Source organism: Protopterus annectens, chromosome 6.part0 (assembly GCF_019279795.1).
Source record: "Protopterus annectens isolate FY-2018-M chromosome 6.part0, PAN1.0, whole genome shotgun sequence".
In the NCBI taxonomy this organism is placed as follows: domain Eukaryota; kingdom Metazoa; phylum Chordata; order Ceratodontiformes; family Protopteridae; genus Protopterus; species Protopterus annectens.
In genome coordinates, this window is record NC_056737.1 from 1,914,450,548 (window position 1) to 1,914,475,856 (window position 25,309).

Genomic DNA, 25,309 nt, shown 5'->3' on the forward strand with positions numbered 1-25,309 from the left:
ATGTCAGGGAAAACTTAACTGGGTTTTACTAAAGGTTTATTTCAAGCACTTAATATTTAAATGCTGCTTCTTAACTGAAATCTAATAGAAAAAGAAAAAAAACTATTTCTGACACTGATTTCCAGTCAGAAGAACAAGGACTTGGAAAGGGGAGTGTGTTTCTTGAATTCTTCTTAAGCTAACTATTCATAAAAAAAAAGTGTTTCTTTTGATTTCCTTCCAGAAGAGTTATCTTTGTCTGAAAAAAGAACAAAAATGAAAGAAATGTTTCGGTGGGAAACGAAATCTCAGTCTCTCAGCAGAAGTGCTGTGATTTATTGCTATTGGAGTTTCCTCAGTCTGCAGCTGTTCTTCAGTTTTATCAGCATTACATGAATTTTTAACAGTTTGCAGTATTTCTGACCGTCAGTCTTCTGCTCCAAAATGTTTGACAGGTTATACACAGTACCTCAGGCACATGGTTACATATCTTTCCAATCCCAAATCAGATTCTGCATTCATGTCCTTATCTGAACCATCTGCTATCTAACATACTGTTAATGCTAGCTCCATTCCTTCTGACAAGGGTGAGAAAACTTCATTGCTTTGGAAGAAAGTATATTCTTATACTACTTCAACTTTGAGAATTTTAAAATACCATCTTTATATTTTAAAAGTTTTACTGGCTTCACTTGAGAACATGAGAAAGTTGTATGTTAACCTTCCTTCTTCTGAAGTTAAAGTTGCTTTAAATGCATTAATAATCTGTTTCTCAATTATATAAAAACTGATAACATTTTAATTTTTCTGGGGGGAAAAAACATCTGGACGCACAAAAGGCAATACTGCAATATGGGCAAGCAGAAGCATGCTTCACATGCTCTTCCACCGTACTACTACTATTACAACTATTTCTCTTTGTACCACTGCTGGAAACCTACAACAACCTGACACAGCAACTCCTACACAGTTTTACAGGATCATAGGAAGTGACTAGGCTATTGGCCATGAGGCCCTTACAATCCTAGCTAAGAATTTAGCCCATGTTCCAAGTCAGCACCCTATGCCACTGTCCAGCAGGGACATGGGTGGAATTCCAGGGGTGTATTTTCTGTTCTCCATCCAGTTAGCCAGGTTGCGCTTAAAAAGGTTTAATAAGGTACTCTGATTTACGTGGGGAGGGAGTCTATTCCACAAAAGGGGGAGTCTCTGGGACACAAATCTGTCCCCGCCAACTAGTCCTATTTATGTCACAGACCAGGTTGAGGTCTCGCATGCGGGTTAGTCGAGTGGAGCTTGATTTGCCAATATGCAGCAGTCCTATCAGGGCGGGGTCTGAGATTGCTTTGTATGCCAGACAGAGGTCATTTCTGAGGAGTCTGTAGGAGACTGAGTAGAGGGACAGGGCTTTTAGCCTGTACACTGTAGATGTTTGAGGCCCTGATTTCTTTGGGTGAGGAATCAGTTTTGTGGAGTTATTTTTTTCTTGGAATTGGTAACAATTTAGCAAGTGTCTGCCGAAAAGGCAAAGATAAATATCAGCAATAAACAGATGGCGGTATGTCTTACTATGTACAGACAGTGGCTATATTTAACAGAAAGGAGCTGAACACAGCTTTGTCTAGTAGATGGAAATAAACTCTGTTCTTTTGAGACATACACAATTTCTAAGCATTTGGATGCTCACATCTACGCCAGCCAATCTGCAGTTCCAATGGACATAAAACTACCATAATATGCCCGACATCACATCACTGGCCACCTGTATGGGAATAAGCAAATATCTGAACTTGCTTCTCAGAACCAAGGCAATATACCTGCCCTACACAAGTATATTGTTCCACAGAACTATGTCAGCAGACACTGTAGACGGCGAAGTGTTTTAATAACCTCTGCCATTAAACACAAAATAATCCTTTCCAGCTACAGAACCAAGCAAATGCATGCAATTTCTGTCAAGATTAACAGAGCAAGGAGCTGCTCAATCTGTGCTTCACTGCTGTGACCACTGGTTCCAGACAGACATACAGATGTCTTTTGCTCTGCTATATCCATGGCAGCAGACTCGACTGCATACAAAATAAAATTCCACAGACAGCCTTCAATACTAGTCTCTCTCATGCGTTTGCACTGCTCAGATACACATACAATAGCAGTCTCTGTGTTAAGCACCTAGACTCGCCTACGAGACTGATCACTCATCACAACATACTCTATATACTAAAGTAAGCAATAATCACCTGCAAGCAGAGAAAGAATTAGTTACCTTTTTTTTTTTATCAAGTTAGTTCCAAGTGCGCTAGTAGCCTCTTTTCATGGTTGACTCAAGATGGCATTTATAGTACTAGGGAAAATTTGACTAGGGCATTGGGAAACTTCCCTACTCCTTTACTTAAAAAGAAGTGTGGGGGGGTCTAATAGAGATGAAAATGTAGTATGATTGTAAAGGAAATTATGAATGTGTAAACAGATTTGTATATTTTATTTTACATTTGTTAGCTGGGTAGAGTCCCGCTGGGCAAGTAGCCCGTTTTCAGCAGAGACCTGGAGAGATGAGCTCCATAATAACAGTACAAAAAGATTACAAATTTTTTTAAAAGATTTACAAACAATATACAAAAAGTTTGACAGTTGCCAACAATCACAATTTACAAAAAGGTGAAGTAAAACAGAAAACATTACATTTCTTAAGCCTTATTACAGACAGTAATATGAAACTCAATTAGATATACAATTAAAAATCATTGTGGTATTTTCATTTGGTAGAAGTAAGACAATACGATAGCAGAATAGAAAACACTATATATATATATATATATATATATATATATATGTATGTATATATATATATATATATATATATATATATATATGTTTGAAAATATTTATATATATGCAAATATTTTGTAAATAAGAGTTATCTTTGTATACAAATAAAGGACCAATACTCTTCAGTATGTTCTGTGCGATCTTTTAATCCACCTGAAATAAAACCAACCCAAGCAGATGGGGCCTTGGTTTAATGTCTCGTCCAAAGCAAAGCACACTCAGGGTGCAACATTTAGATTTGGAACTTAACCTTCTACATTACTTTCCAGACTGAGTGAGTAAACTGATTAAAAAAATCCCTGATGATTAATGCAGTGACAAGATCCAGTTAACACGTGGAAGATTAAACGAGCACTACTGAAGCTCTTATATTTTAACAAGCTCAAGAGCTAGTCATTAATTACCCTATACAATACATGGTATCTCGTAACTTTATTCTTGATTCATTTGCATTGCAATACACATCGCTCTCTCATATTTACTGAAAACCATAATATCCAGTTGCATGAATGACGAAGCAACACATCTGTGCTTACCTGGGAGAAATATTAACTTCTAGAACCCATGGTTTCATGTTTTCATCCAACATAATATCAAACCCAAAAAGCTCATGGCAACTGTTAGGGTGACGCACATGCATTTTGACCAGAGTGTTCACATATGGTTCAGACCTGTACATAAAAGGAAAGCTAAAGTCAAAGTACATAATAAATAAGCCAGCAGTATTTATTCTTTAAATAAACAATTGCAATATGACCCCCCCCAACTCACACACACACACACACACACACACACATACACACACGTTACAAATCCTTACTTTGAATATTCTTTACTTGTACAATCAGACAAAAACATCTCAGTGCATGCCAAGGCAAAAACAGTCCTTAAACATATCACAAATTTCTTACAGTCCTGAAATAAAAATAAATTACTATTTAACAGATTCATAAGCTGTATCCTTAAGCATATATACTCAATTCCTACAAATGCTTCTGTGGAGAAATGAAATTTAAGTACTCACTATAACAGAGCTTCAAGATACATGCCTGTACATTGCAATTGTGGGAGTGTTTACAGCAGGCAGTCCTTCTCTGGCATCATTTACGTTCTAAGCTCGAGCTCCCCTGTTCACTTCCATAATGCAGCCCCCCGGTCCAATCTCCAAACTGAAAGTGACAGCGTTAATGGGGGAAGGAAGAACTAGAGTCCTACAGTGAGGAAGGAAGAACTACAGTCCTACAATAATATGTAATACTTCATTAACTGAGAAATGATGTCATATCACTTTGGTTCTTCATGACATGCTGTAGGTCAATACAGGGACAGTGGATGAGAAGGTATGCTGCAGTGCACTGATGGATTTTGAAGATTTATGTTAAGTACATAGTCTTTGTATCTTTCACCATCCAGTACAACACTACAGCTGAGGGGCTGAGAAAAGTACAGTTGTGTATACTTACAATGAGTGTAGATGTTGAGTGAATTCACTGTTGCAGTCATTGCATTTAGTCGGCATATCTGCTTGCAGTAGCCCTCAGTCGGCCTGAGTATCAAAGTCTTGGGTCCTGCGTCGGTTGCGGTCTCATTTTCCATGACGTCAGGTAGTCAGGGGTATAAAGCATGCAGCTGACGCCATTACATCAGTTTTTCTTGCCCCAGATGTCAGCTGCTCCCATAATGGGAAGCAATTATTTACAAGGTTACACCTCCAACAAAAAAGCAAATACACCAGAAAGCTTTAAGCATAGTAAACAAGAATAGAGGTACAGTCAATAGAAGTCAGGGGGCTGGAGGGAGGGAAACCAGGACTGCAACAGTGAATACACTCTAACATCTACATTTATATTAAGTGTACACAACTGTACTATGTTCTTCGTGTTTCACTGTTGCAGTCATCACATTTGGGTAGATTCCCAAAGCTAAGGATGGCAGGAGATAATCAGATAGCATAAGGACCAGCTATATGGTCCTGCAAGACTGCAGTGGAAAACCAGCTCTGGATTTAGAAAAAATTGGCAAGTGGTAATGCTTGGTGAAGGTATGTACAGAACTCCAGGTAGCAGCTTCTAGGATGTCCCTGGTAGGGACACCTCTGAGAAAGGCTGTAAAGGTAGATGCAGCCCTGGTTGAATGTGGTCTAATCCCCTGTGGGGTAGGTTTTCTATGGTGCTTATAGCAGAAATGAATGCAGTGGCCTATCCACTTAGAAATGGTTTGCTTTGAAATGGCCTTCCCCCCTCTCGGCCCCTGCAGCAAATGCAACCAGCAGCTGTTCAGATTTCCTGAGAGATTTAGACCTGTCCAAGTAAAATCTAAGTTGTCTGTGCACGTCCAATGAGTGCAGTATTTGTTCCCCTTTGTTCTGTGGATTAGAAAAGAAGGTTGGCAAATGAATGGACTGATTAAGGGCCACACTGGATACCACCTTGAGCAAGAAGGAGGGATTGGTTTGGAGGGACACCCTGTCTGCATGAAAGATGATGAAAGGCTCCACTGCCAAGAGGGCCTGCAATTCAGACACTTTTCTTGCTGAAGTGATGGCTAGAAGGAAGGCTGTTTTCCAAGAAAGGAATTTTAACTCTGCATTTGCAGCTGGCTCAAAAGGAGGTAGAGAGTTTTTCCAATACAAAGTTGAGGTCCCAGGCTGGAGTAGGAGCTCTCCTGGGTGATCTTAAGTTTTTGGCACCTCTGAGGAACTGCTTCAACAGTGGATGAGAGAAAAGGGGTGGTTCTGTATTGTAAAGAGCTGAAATGGCTGAAGCATGAATTTTGATGGAGGAAAAGGAAAGGCCCTTGTGAAACATCTCAGTTAAGTATAGAAGAGTCAAAGGTAAATTGGGCGCTACTGTGCCCATCCCCTGAGTTTGGATCTCAGTTAAGTACTGAAGAATCTGAGATAAATTGGGTGCTGCTGTGCCCATCCCTCGAGTCTGGCTCCAGGAACAGAATCTTTTCCATTTTTCAGTATAGGATTTTCTAGTACTAGACCTCCTTGCCTCCAGAATGACATCCATCACTTGTTTACTGAGGGATGGTAACGGAGAGATAAGTAATTAGCCAGGCTGCCAGGTTCAAGGTTTGAAGCTGTGGGTGCAGAATCTGGCCCTCCTGCTGGGACAGCAGGGTAGGGGTCTGAGGCAGGAGCCATGGTGCCAGCAGTGATACACTGCGCAAGAGGGGATACCAGTGTTGGTGTGGCCAGCCTGGTGCAATCAGTATTGTCCTTGGTTTGTCCTGTTTGATCTTTAGTAGTACCTTGGAGAGGAAAGGCAGAGGGGGAAAGGCATAAACTGATAGGTTTTTCCAGGTAAAAGACAGGGCATCCACTTTCCAAGCTCGTTTGTGGGGAGTCCTTGTGCAGAATTTAACTGGTAGTTCTGGGGGAGGCAAACAGCTCTATCTCTGGGCTCCCTCATTTGTTTCTCAACATGTTGAATATCTTTGGTTCCAGTTTCCACTCGTGTGGGTCCATGAGATTTCTGCTTAAGTCTGCCAGTGTATTTACCTTACCTGGCAGGAATTGAGCCTTTAGGTGCACTTGGTAGCTCAAGGCCGTCTTCCACAGAGCCATGGCTAATCTATAGAGAAGGTATGAATGGGTTGCTCCATGCTTATGTACCACATAACAGTGGTGTTGTCCATCTTTACCAATAATTGTCCTGGAAGAATGTGGTCCTTGAAGGCTGTCAGAGCATTCTGTACAGCTAACATTTTTTTTGACTGATATGCAGGTGCATTTGACTTGGGTTCCATTTGTCCTGAATGCACTTCCCTGCCAAGTGAGCCCCCCATGCATAGTCTGATGAGTCTGTTGTTAGGGTTTGGGCGTCAGGGGGTAGAGTGAATGGCAATCCCTTGTTTTGGTGGCAGGCCTCTGCCCACCAAAGGAACTCTATCTGTAGACAAGGTATGATAGGAATCATTGATTCTTGATCCTGAGAATGTTGACACAATAGGCTTTTTAGATACCATTGTAGTTTCCCCATATGCAGTCTTGCATATGGAATTAGTAGAATGCATGAGGCCATGAACCCCAGGGCTTGCAGTATTTTTCTTGCAGATAGCTGGGTCTTTGTGGCCAGTAGTTTGAAGTAGGCTGTCAAGTGAACTTGTTTCTCTGGTGTGAGGTAGGCCATCTGGGAAGTTGTATTCATGCTTGCTCCCAGGAATACAATTTGCTGGCAGGGTACAAGATGTGATTTATTTTCGTTTATGGTGTACCCCAGAGAAGTTAGCAATTTCTTTACAAATGCCAGATGATTCAATAGTATGTACCAGCTTTCCGCCTGAATTAGACAATCGTCCAGGTATGGGTATATTTGAATATTTCTTTGCTGCAAAAAGCAATGACTGGAGCTAGGCACTTTGTGAATACCCTGGGCGCAGTAGATAAGCCAAAGGGCAGTGCAGAGAACTGGTAGTGCATGCAGCCTGCTTTGAAGAGTAGGTATCCTCTGCAAGATTCCCTTATTGGGATGTGCAGGTAGGCTTCCTTTAAATCCAGTGTTGCCAACCAAGCATCTTTGTCTAGCATAGGAAGCAGCTGATGAGTTAGCATCTTGAATTTTGGGATTAACAAAAATGTATTTAGGATAGACAGGTCCAGGATAGGACGCCAGGAATTGTCTTTTCTGGGTACCAGAAAAAGTTTTGAGTAGAAACAATGTCCCCATTCTTCTTCTGGGACAGAATGGGGAGCCCTGATGCTTGAAAGAGAGAGAACTTGCTTTTGATCCTCTGCCCACTGATTTGGGGGTAGATCTGGCCATCCGTTTGGGGTTGGTAAGGAGTGGAAGTGGAATCTGTACCCTTGGGAAACTATATTTAAAACCCACTTGTCCAGGGTAATGAGTTCCCAATTTTTTGCCTGCAGGGCCATCTTGCCCCCCCCTAAAGGAACAGACAGTTGAGCAGGGCTTGGAAGGTTTAAAGTTAAGTCATTGAGACAGTTTACCATGGGGGGGGGGGGGGGAGTCTTACTACTTCCTGCTTTGGAAGTAGGAGCCCCCAACTGCTTAGTCCTGTGAGTCCCTTGGGACTGCAGCCTGGGTGTTCTGCTGGTTCTGGGTTTGGACTGAAGGCCTGGAAGAAGCAGGAAAGGACCAATTCTTGGGTCAATACCTACTAAATCTGGGAGGTTGCACTTGCAGGAAATCTAACAGTTTGCATAGATTTAGCTTTTTCCTCCATCTTTTTAAGTACTTCTGCTTTGTTGCCAAACAGGCGGTCTTGGTTTAAGGGAGCATCCAGCAATTTAGCCTTAACATGATCTGGCAAAGATTGCTCCTTAAGCCAAGCATGCCTTCTAAGTACAGACCCAGTGATAGCAGCCCTGCAAGGTGCCTCTAATGAATCAAAACCACACTGCAAAGTATATTTTCCAAGTTGTTCAGCAGAATGCATTAAATCCTGTAAATCTTTACTTTCAGCACAGTCAGGAATCAACATCATTTTCTGTTTAAGTAATCCAATAATATGCTGCTGATACTTTAACATATGAAACTGGCAGTTTAAGGCCCTAATGTCCAAGGTTGCAGAAGTATATACCTTCTTACCCCATCTATCCAACGCCCTGGAATCTCGGACAGAGGGGGTAGGATTTTTGGCAGTAGTAGCCTTAATGCCTTTGGGTCCCTGTGAAACAGTCTTAGGATCTGCAGTAGGATTTTTAAAAAGGAACTTGGAGAGTCAGGAACCCTGTAATACCCATCAGGTTTTCTGGGAGCAGGTGGTAAAGAGTCAGGGGCAAGGCTAGATTCCGAGAAGGCATCATCAACAATGTCCAGTACAGGAGGTACAGCTAAAGGCCTGTGTTGGAGCAGGAGTAAGAAATCCCTAAGCCTCTTTTTGGAGTCAGAGTAATCCTGGCTTTCCCAGCGAAAATGCTCCCTAAGATTATGCAAGGTTTCACCAAAAGAGAAATCCTCTGGAGGGGAAGCAGAGGGAATTGAGTTCTCCGCATCAGAATCCTCATAAGTAGATAAGGATAAATCCTGGTCATCAGTGGAAACAGAAATTTCAGAGTCCTGATCAGAAGAATCAGAAGGAAAATCAGTACTAGGTCTCTTGGCGGGGAAAGGGTGGCTTCCTCTGATTAGAGTAACAAGGTCTTTAGCCATTCTTATTTATTTTTTAGGCATAGGGGCTTGACATCATGTGCTCTGGGCATCGGTTTTCTAGGCATGGATCGAGTTTTAGGCCTTGAAGAATATGGCATCAGTTTAATATGCAAGTCAGTAGGGCCTGAATACAGCCTCAGAAGCCAGTGCCTGCACAGCGGCTCTGGACCCATCCAAGGTAGAGACATCTGCAGGTTCCACAGTCGAGGAAGCATCTCACGGCATACCCGACTCCAAATGGATCTCAGTAGAGGCCTGCAAATCTGAAGTAGCAGGTATCAGGGGCTGCGAAAGCATCTCACTGAGTACCGGCGAACTGGCGACTAGCTTAGGAGAAGCGTTATCGGCAGCTTTGGACCTATGCGGTCTGTCTCTGTCTTTATCTTTGCGTTTTTTTTTTCGGAATGGCCGTAGTCGGGTGGCTTACCAAAGCCATTTTTGGATAATTGAACAGAGTACCAAAATATTTAGAGGCATAAATGAACAGACGACAAATAGTTCGAGGTTTGAATAAGGCACAAAACCGAGAGCGAGGTATGTCGTGGTCTAGGCCTAAGCAAGGAATGGAGTACGAATGAAAATCTTTATGAGGTATTTGCTTTCCACAAGAAATACAATTGTTAACTTTTACTGACATCGGTTTAGTGCAAGAAAAAGGTTCCCCCCAATGGGGTACTTAGCTTAGCTGAAGACTTCGGTTCTGAAACTCGAAAACGAAAATGTCAGAAGTTGGCCGACTGGCACTTGCGGACTGCTTCTGCTTTGGGCATCGCACGTCAAGAAAGACTGATGTAATGGCATCGGCTGCATGCTTTATATCCCTCGCTACCTGACGTCATGGAAGATGAGACAGCAACCGACGCAGGACCCAAAACATTGATAATCAGGCCGACTGAGGGCTACTGTAAGCAGATATGCTGACTGAGGGCTACTGCAAGCAGATAACCCAAATGTGATGACTGCAACAGCGAAACGCGAAGAACATCAAGCAGTATAGCCTGGATAGCACCATGACAGAATACCATGATCTAGAGACTACAATTATTTTATAGTGCTTGGCAATGGTATGTAGTGAAGACTGCTGCATGAAAAATAACAGTAAATAATATATTTAGATATCATCCCGTCAATGTAACTTTTGTTACTTTCTGACTCAATCTGTTAGCTGCAAAGGAAAAAAGCAGCCGATTCTTCTTGGCCATACCAAAAATCTAAGAATAGATAAACAGACTTGATTTGAATATCCAAGCAAAGAAGTCTGTATTTGCCCTTGTCTGAAAAATGGAAAAACACCACTGGAAGATGTACGGATTTACTCCAATTGAAATCAAACTACATTGGGCATGAAGGTTGGGTAAGTTCTTAAAGTAACACTCTGTTCTTGGCAGCCCTTGTGGAAGACTGCTCAGGGAGGCAAGCGTGACAGAGAATCTGGCTGAATAATGTCAAGTAAGAAAGTAGAGTTGTGTAAGTAAACTTACACTAACAATAGATGTTCTAACATATCTTTTTGCAGTAATCTACGATATCTGGGCCCTAACTCCATGTGATCAACCAGCTTCACAAAGATTTGGTGGCCTTCTACATGCTCCAATTGTCAGAAGCTTGAGAAGAGCTGCATACAAGGCGAGTTGGAGGGTGAAAAGCTTCAGAGCATTTTTTTTTTTGCAAGAAAGGAGACAAGAGCCTGCTAGACAGCAAACCAAATGGTAACAATCTGAATAAAAAAAAAAAGGTAGACCTAGCCACAAACCTGACAACAACCCAAATGAGGAAATAAGAAAAGGGGACTAGAGGGAGGGGTGGCTACTGCAACAGTAATCTATTAGAACATCTACTATTATTTTATTTTATTTATTTTATTTTACATTTGTTGACCGGGCTAGTCTAGCTGGATACATGTCCATTTTCAGTAGAGGCCCGGGGAGAAAAGCTCCACAGATAAGAGAATACAGGATACATTTACAAGTGGTATAGAGTAGTATAACATACATATCACAGGAAAAGACATTGGTATAACATATTTGTAAAATAACAATCAGAATATTATATAGATAAGACTAAGGTTGGCGATAAGTTGAAGCCGTGGGGGCAGGTTGAGATCTCTGGGATAGGGTGTAAACTACAGCGGCTAGTCTGGTTTAGTACATGGGCATGACCAATGAGACTTAAGAAATATTTTGAGGTGATTTTTGAATTGATTGATCGAGGTCATTAGTCTTAGGCTGTTGGGTAGGGAATTCCATAGCTTGCAAGAAAGGAGACAAGAGCCTGCTAGACAGCAAAATTATATCAGCTTATTATAGTAAGCTTATTTGCACAAATGTGCTATGTTCAAACATAGACCACTGTTGCAGTAGCCTAAAAGCTACATGGGTAGATTACTATGGCTCAGAAAGTAAAAGAAAACTGATAGGAGGCAAATAAGCTAAGACTCCCAAGAGACCCTGGAGGATTGTCCTAGCAAAGCCTGTCCTAGACCTGGAAAAAACCCGCTTTGGCGTGGTTTTTGCGCTTGTTACTACTCAGCCAAGCTCCTCGTGGTCCTGCAGAGTGGTGCTAGCAGCAGAGAGGCTAAAAGAGTGACTGCTAACCTGATAAGTGTTTTTTTTTTCCTGCTACTACCTGGGCAACTGTCCGATCTAGCTAAACTAAGTATTTCTGTTTCTTGAACTGTTTTAAACTGTTTAAAGTTGTTTTGGCACCTGCACTTTTAAAGTTTGTCCTGTTTGTTGCATTTACCTGTTGAGGCTACACACTCAAGTGCGCTAGCCTGTGTTACATATTTATTGCATTTTCCTGCTGTTTGTTGCAAAAAAGAAAAAAAAAAACTAAAAAATTATCCTTGTTTCCCATCTTTCCTGACCTAGAGTAGTCCAAATACAGGCTTTGCTGTATTTTGTACTTTTGGAAAGTTCCTGTGTTGCCCATTTCCTTTCTTGGATAAAGGGAGGCTTCTTTGTTCACCGGTGGCAGTGGGGAGCTTAGAGCAGCCTATCTATCCCTGGAGGAGTGTTCCCAGCAAAAGAATCTGGTAGTCTATTGGCCGCTTTGGGCCAATTTCTAGCTCTTTCAAGTCCCCCTGTATAAAACCCGCTTTGGCGCGATTTTGCACATAGCGCAGCATCGGGCAGCTCCGCTTAATTGGGTTTAAACCATTCTCAGCTCCACAAAGTCTGCTCTTCACTTTTTCCCTTAGAACTGATCTAGTTCTCATAATAAACACTCTATTCCTACTCTAAAGCCTGGCACTTGCTCACTAAAGCAATTATATAAGTCAGCACTAAAAAATTAAAAGCACTACACCCTCACAAACTCCCCTTGAGTACCTTGTTCCCCATTGGCCCTTTTTTCAATTATAAAGGAATTCCCAATACTATTCTAGCATGTCCAAAGGTCAGTTGTCAATCTCCTCTCCGGTCCAGCTGGTGAATCTGGGAATCTTGAGGCAATGTTACAACTGCCTCATGTACAGACAACCCTCTCCTCCTCCCAACAAATTCCAACACATGTGAGAGATGCAACCATATAGCCAAACTGGAGGCTAAGCTCTCTCAACTCAGTACTGGTGTAACCAGTCAGGAGGAGAAGGAAACCACACTCACTACAATTCCAGTCTCATATAGACCTACCACGACAGCAAACCAAACACAAACACACAAAAACATACTCGGAGGCTCCAAATAAAAATCCGCCTAAGCAGCAGAGACCTCCAAAGCAGACACCCAAGCAACCGCTACCCCAAAACAAAACACGTACAACACATAGCTCACAAAGCCAGTGTGCCGAACAGTCACAGCCCTTAAGGCTAAACAACACACCTGATACACTTGTAATAGGTGACTATCGTCAGGCACACTGACGTCCCGCTCACCAGGCTGAACAAGGAGAAGGTCACGGTGAGCTGCGTGTCGGGCGCTAGGATCCGCCACATAACAAAAGCACTCAGGTCACTCCAAGGCAAGTACAAATATGACTCAGTCATTGTCCATGCTGGTGTGAATGACCTGAGACATACCTCCCTGGACTACATGAAGAGAGACAGAGGAGCTCTCTGAGCATGTAGCCCAGGCCGGTATGACCCTGACCTTGAGTAGCATCTTACCCTCACCAAGAATGATGTCACAATATGAAGATAAGATGATCAATTTCAACAATTGGCTTAAGTATTGGTGTCATTCAAAGGGGATCCAATGCCCATCAGCCTGGGATGACATGCTCAACAAGCCATGATGCTTCGCTAGGGACGGCTTGCACCTGTCACCCCTGGGCTTTCGGATATTGGCAAAGGCTCTTGCCACCCCCATAGTGCCTTTTTTAGGTAAGGCTCAAAAGACAAACCCACCTCCATAGGTATTACAAGGGATAAGAAACTAAGAGTAATGCTACTCAACGTCAGAAGTCTACACCTCAAGATGCACGCACTCAAAACTCTCCTTAGCATGGAGAACATCGATATCTGTGCAGTAACAGAAAAGTACAGTTTTGTACCTACCATAAATGTAGATGTTCGAGTGCTAATACAGCTGCAGTCATAACAGATGGGTTTTCCTGCCGTCAGGCGGGTCCTCGGTCGGCCGAATTCCAAAGTCTAGGTCCGGTGTCGGATGTAGTCACTTCTTCCCTGATGTCAGTGCGACAGGGGTATAAAAGAACCAGCCGACGCAATTTTCTTCAGTTTTTCTTGCCCCAGATGTCAGGTGCCCCCAGAAGGAAGGCAATACATAAATGTATGTAATAATGCAATGCAATATAATCAAAAAACAGTAGTTGCAAGCAAATATTCCATAAAAGAATACCCCAATCAGGTTGTATGAGGAGGTGTTGGCCATTAGGCCTGTCCCAAGAGGGGAAGGAGGGAGGGAAACCTGGACTGCAGCTGTATTAGCACTCGAACATCTACACTTATGGTAGGTACAAAACTGTACTATGTTCATCGTGCATACAGCTGCAGTCATAACAGATGGGTAGAATCCCAAAGCTAAAAAAGGGGTGGTAGGCACTAGGTGGAATTAGGAGGAGACAGGATGCCCTGCAAGACTGCAGTGGCAAAACCTGCTCTAGATTTGGAGTATAATGGTAGGTGGTAGTGCTTGGAGAAAGTATGTACAGAACTCCAAGTGGCTGCTTCCAAAATATCTTTGGTAGGAACCCCCCTGAGGAAAGCTGCAGAGGTAGCTGTGGCCCTTGTGGAGTGTGATCTGATGCCTGCAGGTACAGTTTTACCATGAAAAGAGTAACAAAAGCGTATGCAGTGGGCTATCCATTTTGAGACCGTCTGTTTGGAAATAGGCTTCCCTTGAGCTCCTATAGCATAGGACACAGAGTTGTTCTGATTTTCTGAAAGGCTTTGTTCTGTCCTAATAATAACATAACTGTCTGTGAATGTCCAAGGAATGTAGTAGTCTCTCCCCTTTGTTTTGAGGATGAGGGTAAAAGGTAGGTAAGTGGATAGCCTGATTCAAGGCTACCCTGGATACTACCTTTGGCATAAAGGAAGGATTTGTTCGTAAGGAAACTCTGTCCTGATGGAAAATGATGAAAGGCTGCGCAGCCATGAGGGCTTGTAGTTCCGAAACCCTGCAATCTGAGGTGATAGCCAGAAGGAAGGCTGTTTTCCAGGACAAATATTGCAGTTCTGTTGAAGCAGCTGGCTCAAAAGGAGGCAAGGTCAGTTTTTCTAGAATGAAATTCAGGTCCCAAGCAGGTACTGGTTGTTTCCTTGGGAGTTTTATATTCTTAGCCCCTCTGAGGAACTGTCTTAAGAGGGGGTGAGAGAATAAAGGAGGATCAGTGCTGCATTCTGCAGAAATGGCTTAGGCATGAATTTTGATGGAGGAGAAAGTCCACTGCTTAGCATCTCAGCTAGGTACTGTAATATTTGAGGTAAATTCAGTATTCCAGGATTCTGGCCCTTTTTCTGATTCCAGGCACAAAACTGTTTCCATTTTGCGGAGTAGGCTTTTCTAGTAGAAGGCCTTCTGGCCTCTAAAATGACATCCTGCACCTCCTTGGAGATTAGGGTCTGTTGTGAATTTAAGGAATCCTCCATGCGGCTAGATTGAGTGTTTTCAGCTGATTGTGAAGAGTTTTGAAGTTCTGCTGAGTCAGTAGAAGAGGCATTAGAGGCAGGATCCATGGTGGGGAATGCGTCATGCTTCTCAGGAGTGGGTACCAGTGTTGTCTTGGCCAGTCTGGAGCAATGAGAATCATCTTTGGTCTGTCTGCTCTGGTTTTTAACAGAACTTTGGGCAGCAGAGGAAGAGGTGGAAAGGCATAAACTGTCATTGTTGTCCGACTGAAAGAGAGTGTGTCCACTTTCCAGGCCTGTGGGTGATAGGTCCTTGAGCAGAGTTTTGTCAATTGGTGATTTCTGTGGCTGGCAAAGAGATCTATGTCTGGCCTTCCCCATGCTTGAATTATCTTTGTAAAAACTTGAGGATGCAACTTCCATTCGTGTGGATCTGTCATATTTCTGCTTAGGTTGTCTGCCAGCGTGTTTTTCTTGCCTGGCAGGTACTGTGCTTGAAGTTCGATTTGTAATTCCAGAGCCATGTTCCAAAGAGACATGGCTAGCCTGCATAGGGGATATGAATGGGTTCCTCCCTGTTTGTTTATGTACCACATCACTGTGGTGTTGTCTGTCCTTATCAATAGCTGGCCTGGATGCAGTAGATCTTTGAAAGCAATAACAGCATTTATTACTGCTAGCATTTCCTTTTGATTGATGTGTAGGTGCTTTTCTTTTTGGGACCATTTGCCCTGAATGCACCGATCTGTCATATGCGCCCCCCCCCCCCAGGTGTAGTCCGAGGCGTCTGTTGTGATGACTTGATTTGCTTGAGGCTTGCAGAATGGGAGACCTGTGTTTCTTTGGCATGCTTGAACCCACCACAGAAATTCCTTTTGAAGACATGGAATCAGTGGTATAATTGTTTCCAAACTGTGGCTGTGTTGAGACCAAAGGTTTTTTAGGTACCACTGAAGTTTCCTCATATGCAGCTTTGCACATGGGATTAGCAAGATGCAAGATGCCATGAATCCCAGAGCCTGCAGGATTTTCCTTGCAGTTAGCCTGGTGAAGGTTGACAGTTTTCTGAAGTATTGAGTTAGTTGCCCTTGTTTCTCTGGCGTGAGGAAGGCCATCTGGGTATTTGTATTCAAGCTGGCACCCAGGAAAATTGTTTGAGAAGGTATTAGCCTTGATTTCTTTTTGTTGACTGTGTATCCCAGACAATTCAACAACATTATTACAAATGCCAGATGTTTCAGAAGTATGTGCTTGCTGTCCGCTTGGATCAGGCAGTCGTCCAAATATGGGTATATTTGTATCCCTTGAAGTCTGCAGTAGGCAATTACCGATGTCAGGCATTTTGTGAATACTCTGGGCGCAGCAGATAAGCCAAAGGGCAATGCAGAGAATTGATAATGGGTTGAACCTGCAAGAAACCGAGGTTTCTTCTGCAATCTTGTCTGATTGGGACATGCAGGTATGCTCCTTGAGGTCCAATGTTACCAGCCAAGACTCCTTGCCCAGCATGGGAAGAAGCTGCTGTAATGTGAGCATCTTGAATTTTGGCACGAGTAAAAATGTGTTTAGGATGGATAGGTCCAAAATAGGTCTCCAATCTTTGCCCTTCCTTGGTACCAGGAATAGTCTGGAATAAAAACATTGACCCTGTTCTTGTGCAAGAACCTCTTGAATAGCTTTCATGTCCATGAGATCTGAAATTTGTTTTTGTGCCTCTGCCCTTTGATTGTGTGTCAGGTTTGGCATGCCTCTCATTTTTGGAAGGGTGTGAAAGTGGAATCTGTAGCCTCTGTCTATAATGTCCAGGATCCATTTGTCTTTTGTGACAATATGCCAATTTTTCAAAAATAATGCCAGTTTTCCGCCTAAAGGTGCTGCCATTTGAGCCTTGCTTGGCATGCAAAGGGGAAAGTCATTGGTTCTGCTTTCTGAATGGCTGCGAGCTGTCCTCACCACCTCTTTGTGTAGGTGCTTGCCATTGTCTGCCTCTAAATGATCCTTGAGATTACCCTCTACCACTAGGGCACCTGTATCTACCTCTTTGGGGTCTGTCCGTGGCTGGAAAGGACCAATTTTTTGAAGGCCAATTTCTACTGAAACGTGGAGGTTGTACCTGTAGGAAATCTTTCACTGTTTGCATTGATTTTGCCTTTTCCTCCATTTTCTTTAATACCTCCTCAGCTTTAACACCAAACAATATATCTTTTTGAAGAGGTGCATCTAGTAATTTAGCTTTGACATGATCTGGTAAGGTTTGCTCTTTGAGCCAAGCATGTCTACGTATGACTGATCCTGTAACAGCAGCTCTACATGAGGCCTCTAAAGCATCAAAACCACATTGCAAGGTATGTTTACCCACTTGCTCTGCACTATGTAAAAAATCCTGCAACTCCAAGTCTGGTTGTTCAGGTTGTGACATTTTGCTTTTCAACTGTGATAACAGAAACTGTCGGTACTTTAACATATGGAACTGACAGTTTAATGCCCTCATGGTTAAGGTGGCCGAGGTGTATACCTTTTTCTCCCACCTTTCTAAAGCTCTGGAATCTCTCTCTGAAGGTAATGGATTTTTTGCAGTGGAGGCCTTAATTCCCTTGGGACCCTGTGAAATAGTTTCTGGGTCAGCTGCATGGCTTTTGTATAGGAATTGGTGTGAATCAGGAACCCGGTAATACCAGTCAGGCTTGACTGGAGCTGGAGGTAAGGAATCTGGGTTAAGGCTGGCCTCTGAATACACATCATCTAGTGTGTCTAAGACAGGAGGTATAGCCAGAGGTCTGTGCTGAGGGAGCAAGAGGAAATCCCGTAGCCTTTTCTTGGAGTCTGAGTACTCTTGGCCTTCCCAGTGGAAGTGTTCCCTTAAGGTATGTAGGGTTCCCCAAAAGAGTAATCTTCAGGGGGGGAGACAGAGGGAATGGACTCCTCTGCATCAGAATCTTCAAAAGGGGAGTGTGAATGTTCCTGGTCTTCAGAATGTTCTGAAGTAATGTAGGCCTGGTCCGAGGAAGGGTATTCTTCCTCCACTCTGGGCCTTTTGTCCGAGGGGGTTGAGAACCCCTGATAAGAGTAATCAAATCCTCAGCCATTTTGAGCATCTGCTTTTTAGGCATGGGGCCTTGAGAGGGGCCCTGTGGAGCTTGTCTTTTAGTATGCATGGCTGCTTTAGACTTAGTGAAAGCCTTGATGGAAGAAGACCTGAAGACACCTTGAGAGGTGGCAGGCCTGTCTAAACTCTGAGTTTCCCCGCCAAGAGTGGCTTCGGTATCTGTAGTCAGGGTGTGGGCCGAAGAGCCTGCGACCTCGGGCACAGAAGACACCGCCAATGAAGTGTCATCGGTAGTCAGGGTTGCATAGGTACCTCACTGAGAACCGGAGCACCTGTAGTCGGCTTTTGCGTGGTGTCGGTAGAAGTCGCGGACCTCGTATGTCAGTCCTTATCTTTGTGTCTTTTACTCAAAACTGGAGTCGGACTATCCGACAACATAATGTAATTAAACTTTTTGCCAAAATAGTGTTGGGCGAACTCCGCCCGATGCTTAATAGCACGTCTGTTGAATGTAGCACAAAAACGACAGGCCGAGACGTCGTGGTCTGGGCCTACGCAAGGAATGCAGAGGGAATGAAAATCCTTATGAGGTATTTGCTTCCCACATGAAATGCAATTATTAACTTTGTCTGACATCGGTCTGAGGCAAGAAAAGTTTCCCCAATGGGGTACTTAGCTTTTAAGAAGACTTCGGTTGAAAAATATTCGTAATCTCAGGAGCTGGCCGACCGGCACTTACAAACTGCTTCTGCTTCGGGCACCGCGCGGCAAGAAAGACTGAAGAAAATGGCGTCGGCTGGTTCTTTTATACCCCTGTCGCACTGACGCCAGGGAAGAAGCGACAACATCCGACGTCAGACCTAGACTTTGGAATTCGGCCGACCGAGGACCCGCCTGACAGCAGGAAAACCCATCTGTTATGACTGCAGCTGTACGCATGATGAACATCCTGGTTCAAGTCTCCCGAGAGCACCCCAGCACTACCAGGTTATACCTCATACCATGCTTTTCGGCCCCAAAACTTGGACCGAACCACAAAAGGAGAGGAAGTATCAATATTCGTCAAAGATACAGCACGAAGCATCAGAGACCATCCATGTGCAACTAACAGTGGGTAAAACTGCCTTCCAGTTTATAGCCTGCTACAGACCACCCTCCCAAACCCAGGAACCCCACTCGGCCTTCCTGAGAACACTGGAAAATATGAAGGTCTCTCCAAACACCATTATACTGGGCGACTTCAACTACTCAAACATAGACTGGGAGCATTACTCTAGCTCCAACATGACAGCCCAAAGGTTCCTAGAATTTATAAACTCAAATGCTATGGAACAACTTGCTACCACTCCCAGAAGAGGGGAAAACATACTGGACCTGATCATCACCAACATGGGGGCTCTATGCTCCAGACCAGAAGTGTATCCCTCACTGGTAAGATCAGACCATAAACTAATCTCACTGGATATTCACATCCGACCCCACCCCCTGCCCAGAAAACCACAGTGAAAAACTTCTCTAAAGCAAATTTCACACTCCTCAAAACCGAGGTGGTATCCTTCAAAGCCCCCAGGCCTGTGGAAAATACAGCCCAGACCGCAGAATCCTTTATAAACGCATTCTATGAACACCTTCAGGAATGCATGGATCATGCAATCCCAAATAAAACCAAAACCCAATCCTCCAAAGGCAGGCGTCCTGTATGGTGGACCCCAGCCATAAACAAATTATACAATAGAAGGAGGAAGCTACTACATGATAGAGCAAAATCCCAAAAAGGGAAGGCATCTCTGATCAGTATTAGCAAAAAACTACCGACACTCATAAAATCGTCTAAGGCCAGCTTCGAGAGAAAAATTGCACAGGACACTAAGGATAATCACAAGGCTTTCTTTAGTTATGTTAGGAACCTGGGTGGGAATTCCCAGATATGCTCAGAATTAGTCCAAACTGAAAAAAAATATACCGAACCCACAGACATTGCCAACATCCTAGCTGACAGGTTCAGCACAAACTTCTCCCCCCCTCCCCACCAAAAGGGCAAATATCTATCCCAGCAGAGTGCTGCCCCCCGGACATCTCAGATGCTCAGGTAAGAGCCGCCCTCTCCAAAGCAAAAAACACAGCATCAATGGGACCAGACGGTGTCCCGGGCTGCGTCCTACATGAACTCCAAGAAGAGCTAAACCCAAACATAAAACTACTGTTCAATCTCAGCCTTACTACAGGATATGTACCCAAAGAGTGGCGTACAGCAACAGTGGTCCCTCTCCACAAAGGTGGTGCCTCAACAGATCCTGGAAACTATCGCCCCATAAGCCTGACTAGCTTGGTCTGCAAATCTATGGAAAGGATCATCATGGACCTCATAAATAAAGATATTGGGGACCTACAGACACTGGATCCTACCCAGTTTGGCTTTGTTAAGGGCAGATCCTGCCTCAAACCTGGTCGATTTCTTTGAAACTGTCACCAAGGCCATTGACGAGGGGAAGGTGGTCCACACAGCCAACCTGGACCTCGCAAAAGCCTTCGATACAATACCCCACTCGGGCATTATAGATAAGCTCACCATCTTAAATATAAACCCCTATGTCACTAGATGGGTTGCAAACTGGCTCAAGGACAGAACCCACATGGTTAGAATTGCTGGAGCCATGTCAGACTCCAAACCAGTTACAAGTGGCATCCCACAAGGCTCAGTCCTGGGACCTCTCTTGTTCGATATACATTTCTCGGAGGTACAGGCCAACACGGAAGGACTGTGACTGACCAAGTTCGCAGATGACTGCAAACTAGGCGCCATAATCGACTCTCCAGCCGACACAAGCATCCTACAAAAGGGCCTCATAGAAACAGACAACTGGTACCAGAGCCATGGCCTCAAGCTAAATGCCAAAAAGTGTATAGTCATCCCCTTTGGCAAAAACAAAGTGCCCACAAATTACCACATAGGTGGTAATCCATTAAGTACGGAAGAAGTAATTAGGGACCTGGGGACCCAAGTTGATAGCAATCTCTCATTTGAAAACCACGTGGCCAAAGTGGTTAGAAAAACATTTTATATAGCCCACCTAATCATGAAGGGATTCACATCTAGATCAGGGGAGGTCATCGTGCCTCTTTACTCATCCCTTATCAGGCCCATAATTGAGTGCAATGCCCCTTTTGGGATGTACCTTACCAGACACCTGCAGCAACTGGAAAGACCCCAAAAGTACCTCACCAAGAGGATCAAAGGGCTCAAACAGATGCCATATGCTGCCCGGTTAAAGAAACTCCAGCTCTACTCAGTGGCATACCGACTGCTCAGAGGCGATCTGTGCCTGACATATAAAGCCATGTCCAACCCGGAATTAATGGACATGCTGCACCTCAGAAAATCCAAATCCCATTGAGCTACGCGCTCGAAAGACTTGAACCTCAGCACTGAAATAAATAGGACATGCTGGAGGAACAGATTCATAACCCAGAGGCTCCCTTCAGTCTGGAATAAAATCCCAGTCCAGGTTAGGCAGAGTTCCTCAGTGACACTCTTCAAGAGGAATCTTGATGAGTGGATCGTAGGTTTACCAAATGACCAAATAGACCAGCATGAGCAGAATGGAGTACAAATATCCTTTATTGAACATACAAAAACAGACCGGTTTCGGCAAATGTTGCCTTCTTCAGTGTAGGACAAGACAAACAGGTCCCATCCATCAATCATTAAATATAAGCCAACAGCCAATAGGGCAAACAGGTTCATAAATATTAATGATTTGAAAAAGAGAAAGTATATTTTAAAATCATGACAACATATTATTTATAATGGTCAAAAATACAGTTATTGTAAGACCATAGAGTGCATCATCAGAGCAACACAGACTGACAAGTATGAAAAATGAGTAGGAATATATCAAAAAACAAAAAATAAAAAATAATAAAAAAGAGTAATAAAATATATACAATAAAGAATGGACAAATAGCAAAAAATCATGAAAATCAAAAACATGTGAAAAGTATATGAAATGTATACACGAAATAAAAATATGATCAACATATAAGACAGTATCCATACATATTTTATTACTCTTTGACCATTATAAATATATGGCTTATATTTAATGATTGATGGATGGGACCTGTTTGTCTTGTCCTACACTGAAGAAGGCAACATTTGCCGAAACCGGTCTGTTTTTGTATGTTCAATAAAGGATATTTGTACTCCATTCTGCTCATGCTGGTCTATTTGGTCGTTTGGTGCATTTGGTTTGGACCGTGCATTCCCCCCTTGCATGGGACTCTGTTGGTTAGATCGTAGGTTTACCCCGGGTATCACTTCTGTCTCACTGTTAGACAGAGGCACAGTGTACTAACCTCGAAAAAGGGCATAGCAAAATTCATTTAAAATGGGTGGCGAAAGCCAAACACACTCTGGCTAGGCTTATAAATGCCCTAGGGCAGATAGCCTAGTATGAACCTATGAAAAGAAATTCAGTTTGTAGTGCTTTGTAAAAGCATGTACAGTGGACCACGTTGCTGCCCCTGGAAGATAAAGGTAATGAAAAAGCCAAATCCCTTTGGGAATGGGCTGTAACACTGCCTGGAAGTAGTTTGCTATTATAGTGAGTATAACAAAAGCAACAACATGAGAAAGTTGTCTGTTCTGACACCAGTTTTTTTTTTTTTTTTTTTTTTTTTTTTTTTTTTTTTAAACCTTTATAGAAAGCAACAGCTTATGAGCTTTCTTAAGGGTTCAAAGTTTGTCTACATAGTATCTGCGCTACCTTTGGACATCTAGATTGTGAAGACTTCTTTCTCCCTTGTTCTTAGGATCAAGAAAGAACACTGGAAGATTAGCAGTCTTGCTTAAAGTAAACTGCAAGAACTTGAATATAAAAGTATGATTTATTCTCAAAGAAAAACAAGGTAGGATCGACTCACCATAGGAACTTGTGATGCCAATACTTTCCAAGCAGATGTAAGAGGAATGAGTAACAACCAGTCTTCTGAGTTAAGAACCTTAAACCAGCCTGATAACCTGGCTCAAATGGAGATAGTAAGTTTCTCAAGCACAAAGTTCAGATCCCAAACAGAAGACACCGGTTTCCTACATGGACAAGTATGCAACACCCCTTTCAAATACTGTTTAACTTGGGCATTATTAGAAAGTGGGGATCAAAGGGTAGACCAGCAAAAATGGCCGTCAATGAATCTGATAGAGGAATAAATTACAGTTGTGTACCTACCATAAATGTAGATGTTAGAGTGTATTCACTGTTGCAGTCATTACAATAGGTTTATCCTGCTGGCAGGCTACCCGCAGTCGGCCTGAATTCCAAAGTCTAGGTCCGGCGTCGGTTGCTGTCGCCTCCTCCTGGACGTCAGTGCGCCAGGGGTATAAAAGATGCAGCAGACGCCATTTTCTTTAGTTTTTCTTACCCCAGATGTCACGTACACCTAAAATGGTAGGCTAAATTATGCCAATAAGCATGCATGCACAAACAACTTACTTTCCTTCATCTACAAGCAAATACACCACATAAGTTGTATAGAATAGAGAAGTACAGATAGGTCCCAGCAAAGGAAAAGGGGGATGGTGGGAGGGTAACCTGGACTGCAACAGTGAATACACTCGAACATCTACATTTATGGTAGGTACACAACTGTACTATGTTTATCGTGTTTCACTGTTGCAGTCATTACAATTGGGTTGAATCCCAAAGCTAAGGTAGGGAGGCTGGTGCTAAATAGGATTAGGAGAGGCTATCAGGCCCTGCAGAACTGCAGTGGCAAAACCTGCCCTGGATTTAGAGTAGAGAGGTAAGTGATAGTGCTTTGTAAAACTATGCACTGAACTCCAAGTTGCAGCCTCTAAGATGTCTTTGGTTGGTACTCCTCTGAGGGAGGGGGCTGAAGTGGCTGCTGCTCTGGTTGAATGTGGCATAATGCCCTTAGGCACCGATATGCCATGCTGTGAATAGCAGAAATTAATGCAGTGACCTAGTCTGCTTTGAGATCGGCTTTCCTTGTGATCCCGCAGCATATGCCACTAGAAGTTGTTCAGTCTTTCTGAAAGCTTTGGTTCTGTCCAAGTAGAAGTGTAGCTGCCTGTGAATGTCCAAAGAATGCAGAATTCTCTCACCCTTATTCTGAGGGTTTGGATAAAAGGTAGGCAAATGGATTGTTTGGTTAAGGGCCACACTGGACACTACCTTAGGCATAAATGTAGGGTTTGTCTGCAGAGAAACACTGTCAGGATGGAAAATGATAAAAGGTTCCACAGCCATGAGTGCCTGTAACTCTGAGACTTGTCTAGCAGAGGTTATTGCTAGGATCAACGCTGTTTTCCAGGATAAGAATTTTATATCAGCTGTAGAAGCTGGCTCAAACGGAGGCAGTGTGAGTTTTTCCAAGACATAGTTGAGGTCCCATGCAGGTATTGGTGCTCTCCTTGGAGGTCTTATGTTTTTGGCCCCTCTGAGGAACTGCCTTAGTAATGGATGAGACAAAATAGGTGGTTCTGCATTGTAATGAGCTGAAATGGCAGAGGCATGAATTTTAATTGATGAAAAGGAAAGGCCTTTTTTAAGCATCTCAGTTAGGTATTGCAAAATCTGAGGAATAATTGGAGCAATCGTGTTAAAACCTTGCGCCTGGTTCCAAGTGCAGAATCTCTTCCATTTTTCTGCATAAGATTTTCTGGTGCTAGGCCTCCTGGCTTCCAAAAATAACTGCCATCACTGCTTTAGAGAGAGGTGTGTCTTGACTGGCTACATTACCCGCCATGCTGCCAGATTTAAGGTCCTGAGTTGGCTGTGCAGTATCTGACTGTCTTGTTGGGTCAATAAGTGAGGAATCTGAGGTAATGCCCAAGCTGGGAATTGAGACAAGCTCTTTAGGATTGGGTACCAGTGCTGGCGGGGCCAGTCTGGGGCAATCAGTATCATTTTTGGTCTCTCTTGTCTGACCTTGAGGAGTACACCTTGGGGAGGAGAGGCAGAGAAGGAAAAGCATATACTGTTAGGTCTTTCCAGCTGAAAGATAGGGCATCCACTTTCCATGCTTGCGATAAGTCCGTGTGCAGACTCTCTGTATTTGGTAGTTGTGAGAGGAGGCAAATAGGTCTATGTCGGGGCATCCCCAGTTCCTTGTTATCACGCAGACTTGTGGATCCAATTTCCACTCGTGGGGATCCATTAGGCTTCTGCTTAGTTCATCTGCCAGGGTATTTGTCCTTTCTGGCAGGAATTGCGTTTGCAGATGTACTTGGTAAGTCAATGCTGTGTCCTACAAGTTCATGGCGAGTCTGCAGAGGGGGTA

The 25,309-nt window shown here is 43.4% G+C and overlaps 1 protein-coding gene across 1 annotated transcript in view; it reads right to left on the reverse strand.

Moving 5' to 3' along the window:
• Window positions 1-25,309, reverse strand: part of TTLL4 (tubulin tyrosine ligase like 4) — a 1,780,839-nt gene that overhangs the window by 449,336 nt on the left and 1,306,194 nt on the right. The window contains exon 17 of the mRNA XM_044073711.1: window positions 3,345-3,479. Within this exon, the coding sequence (XP_043929646.1) occupies window positions 3,345-3,479 (135 nt within the window). The remainder of the gene's footprint in view (window positions 1-3,344; window positions 3,480-25,309) is intronic.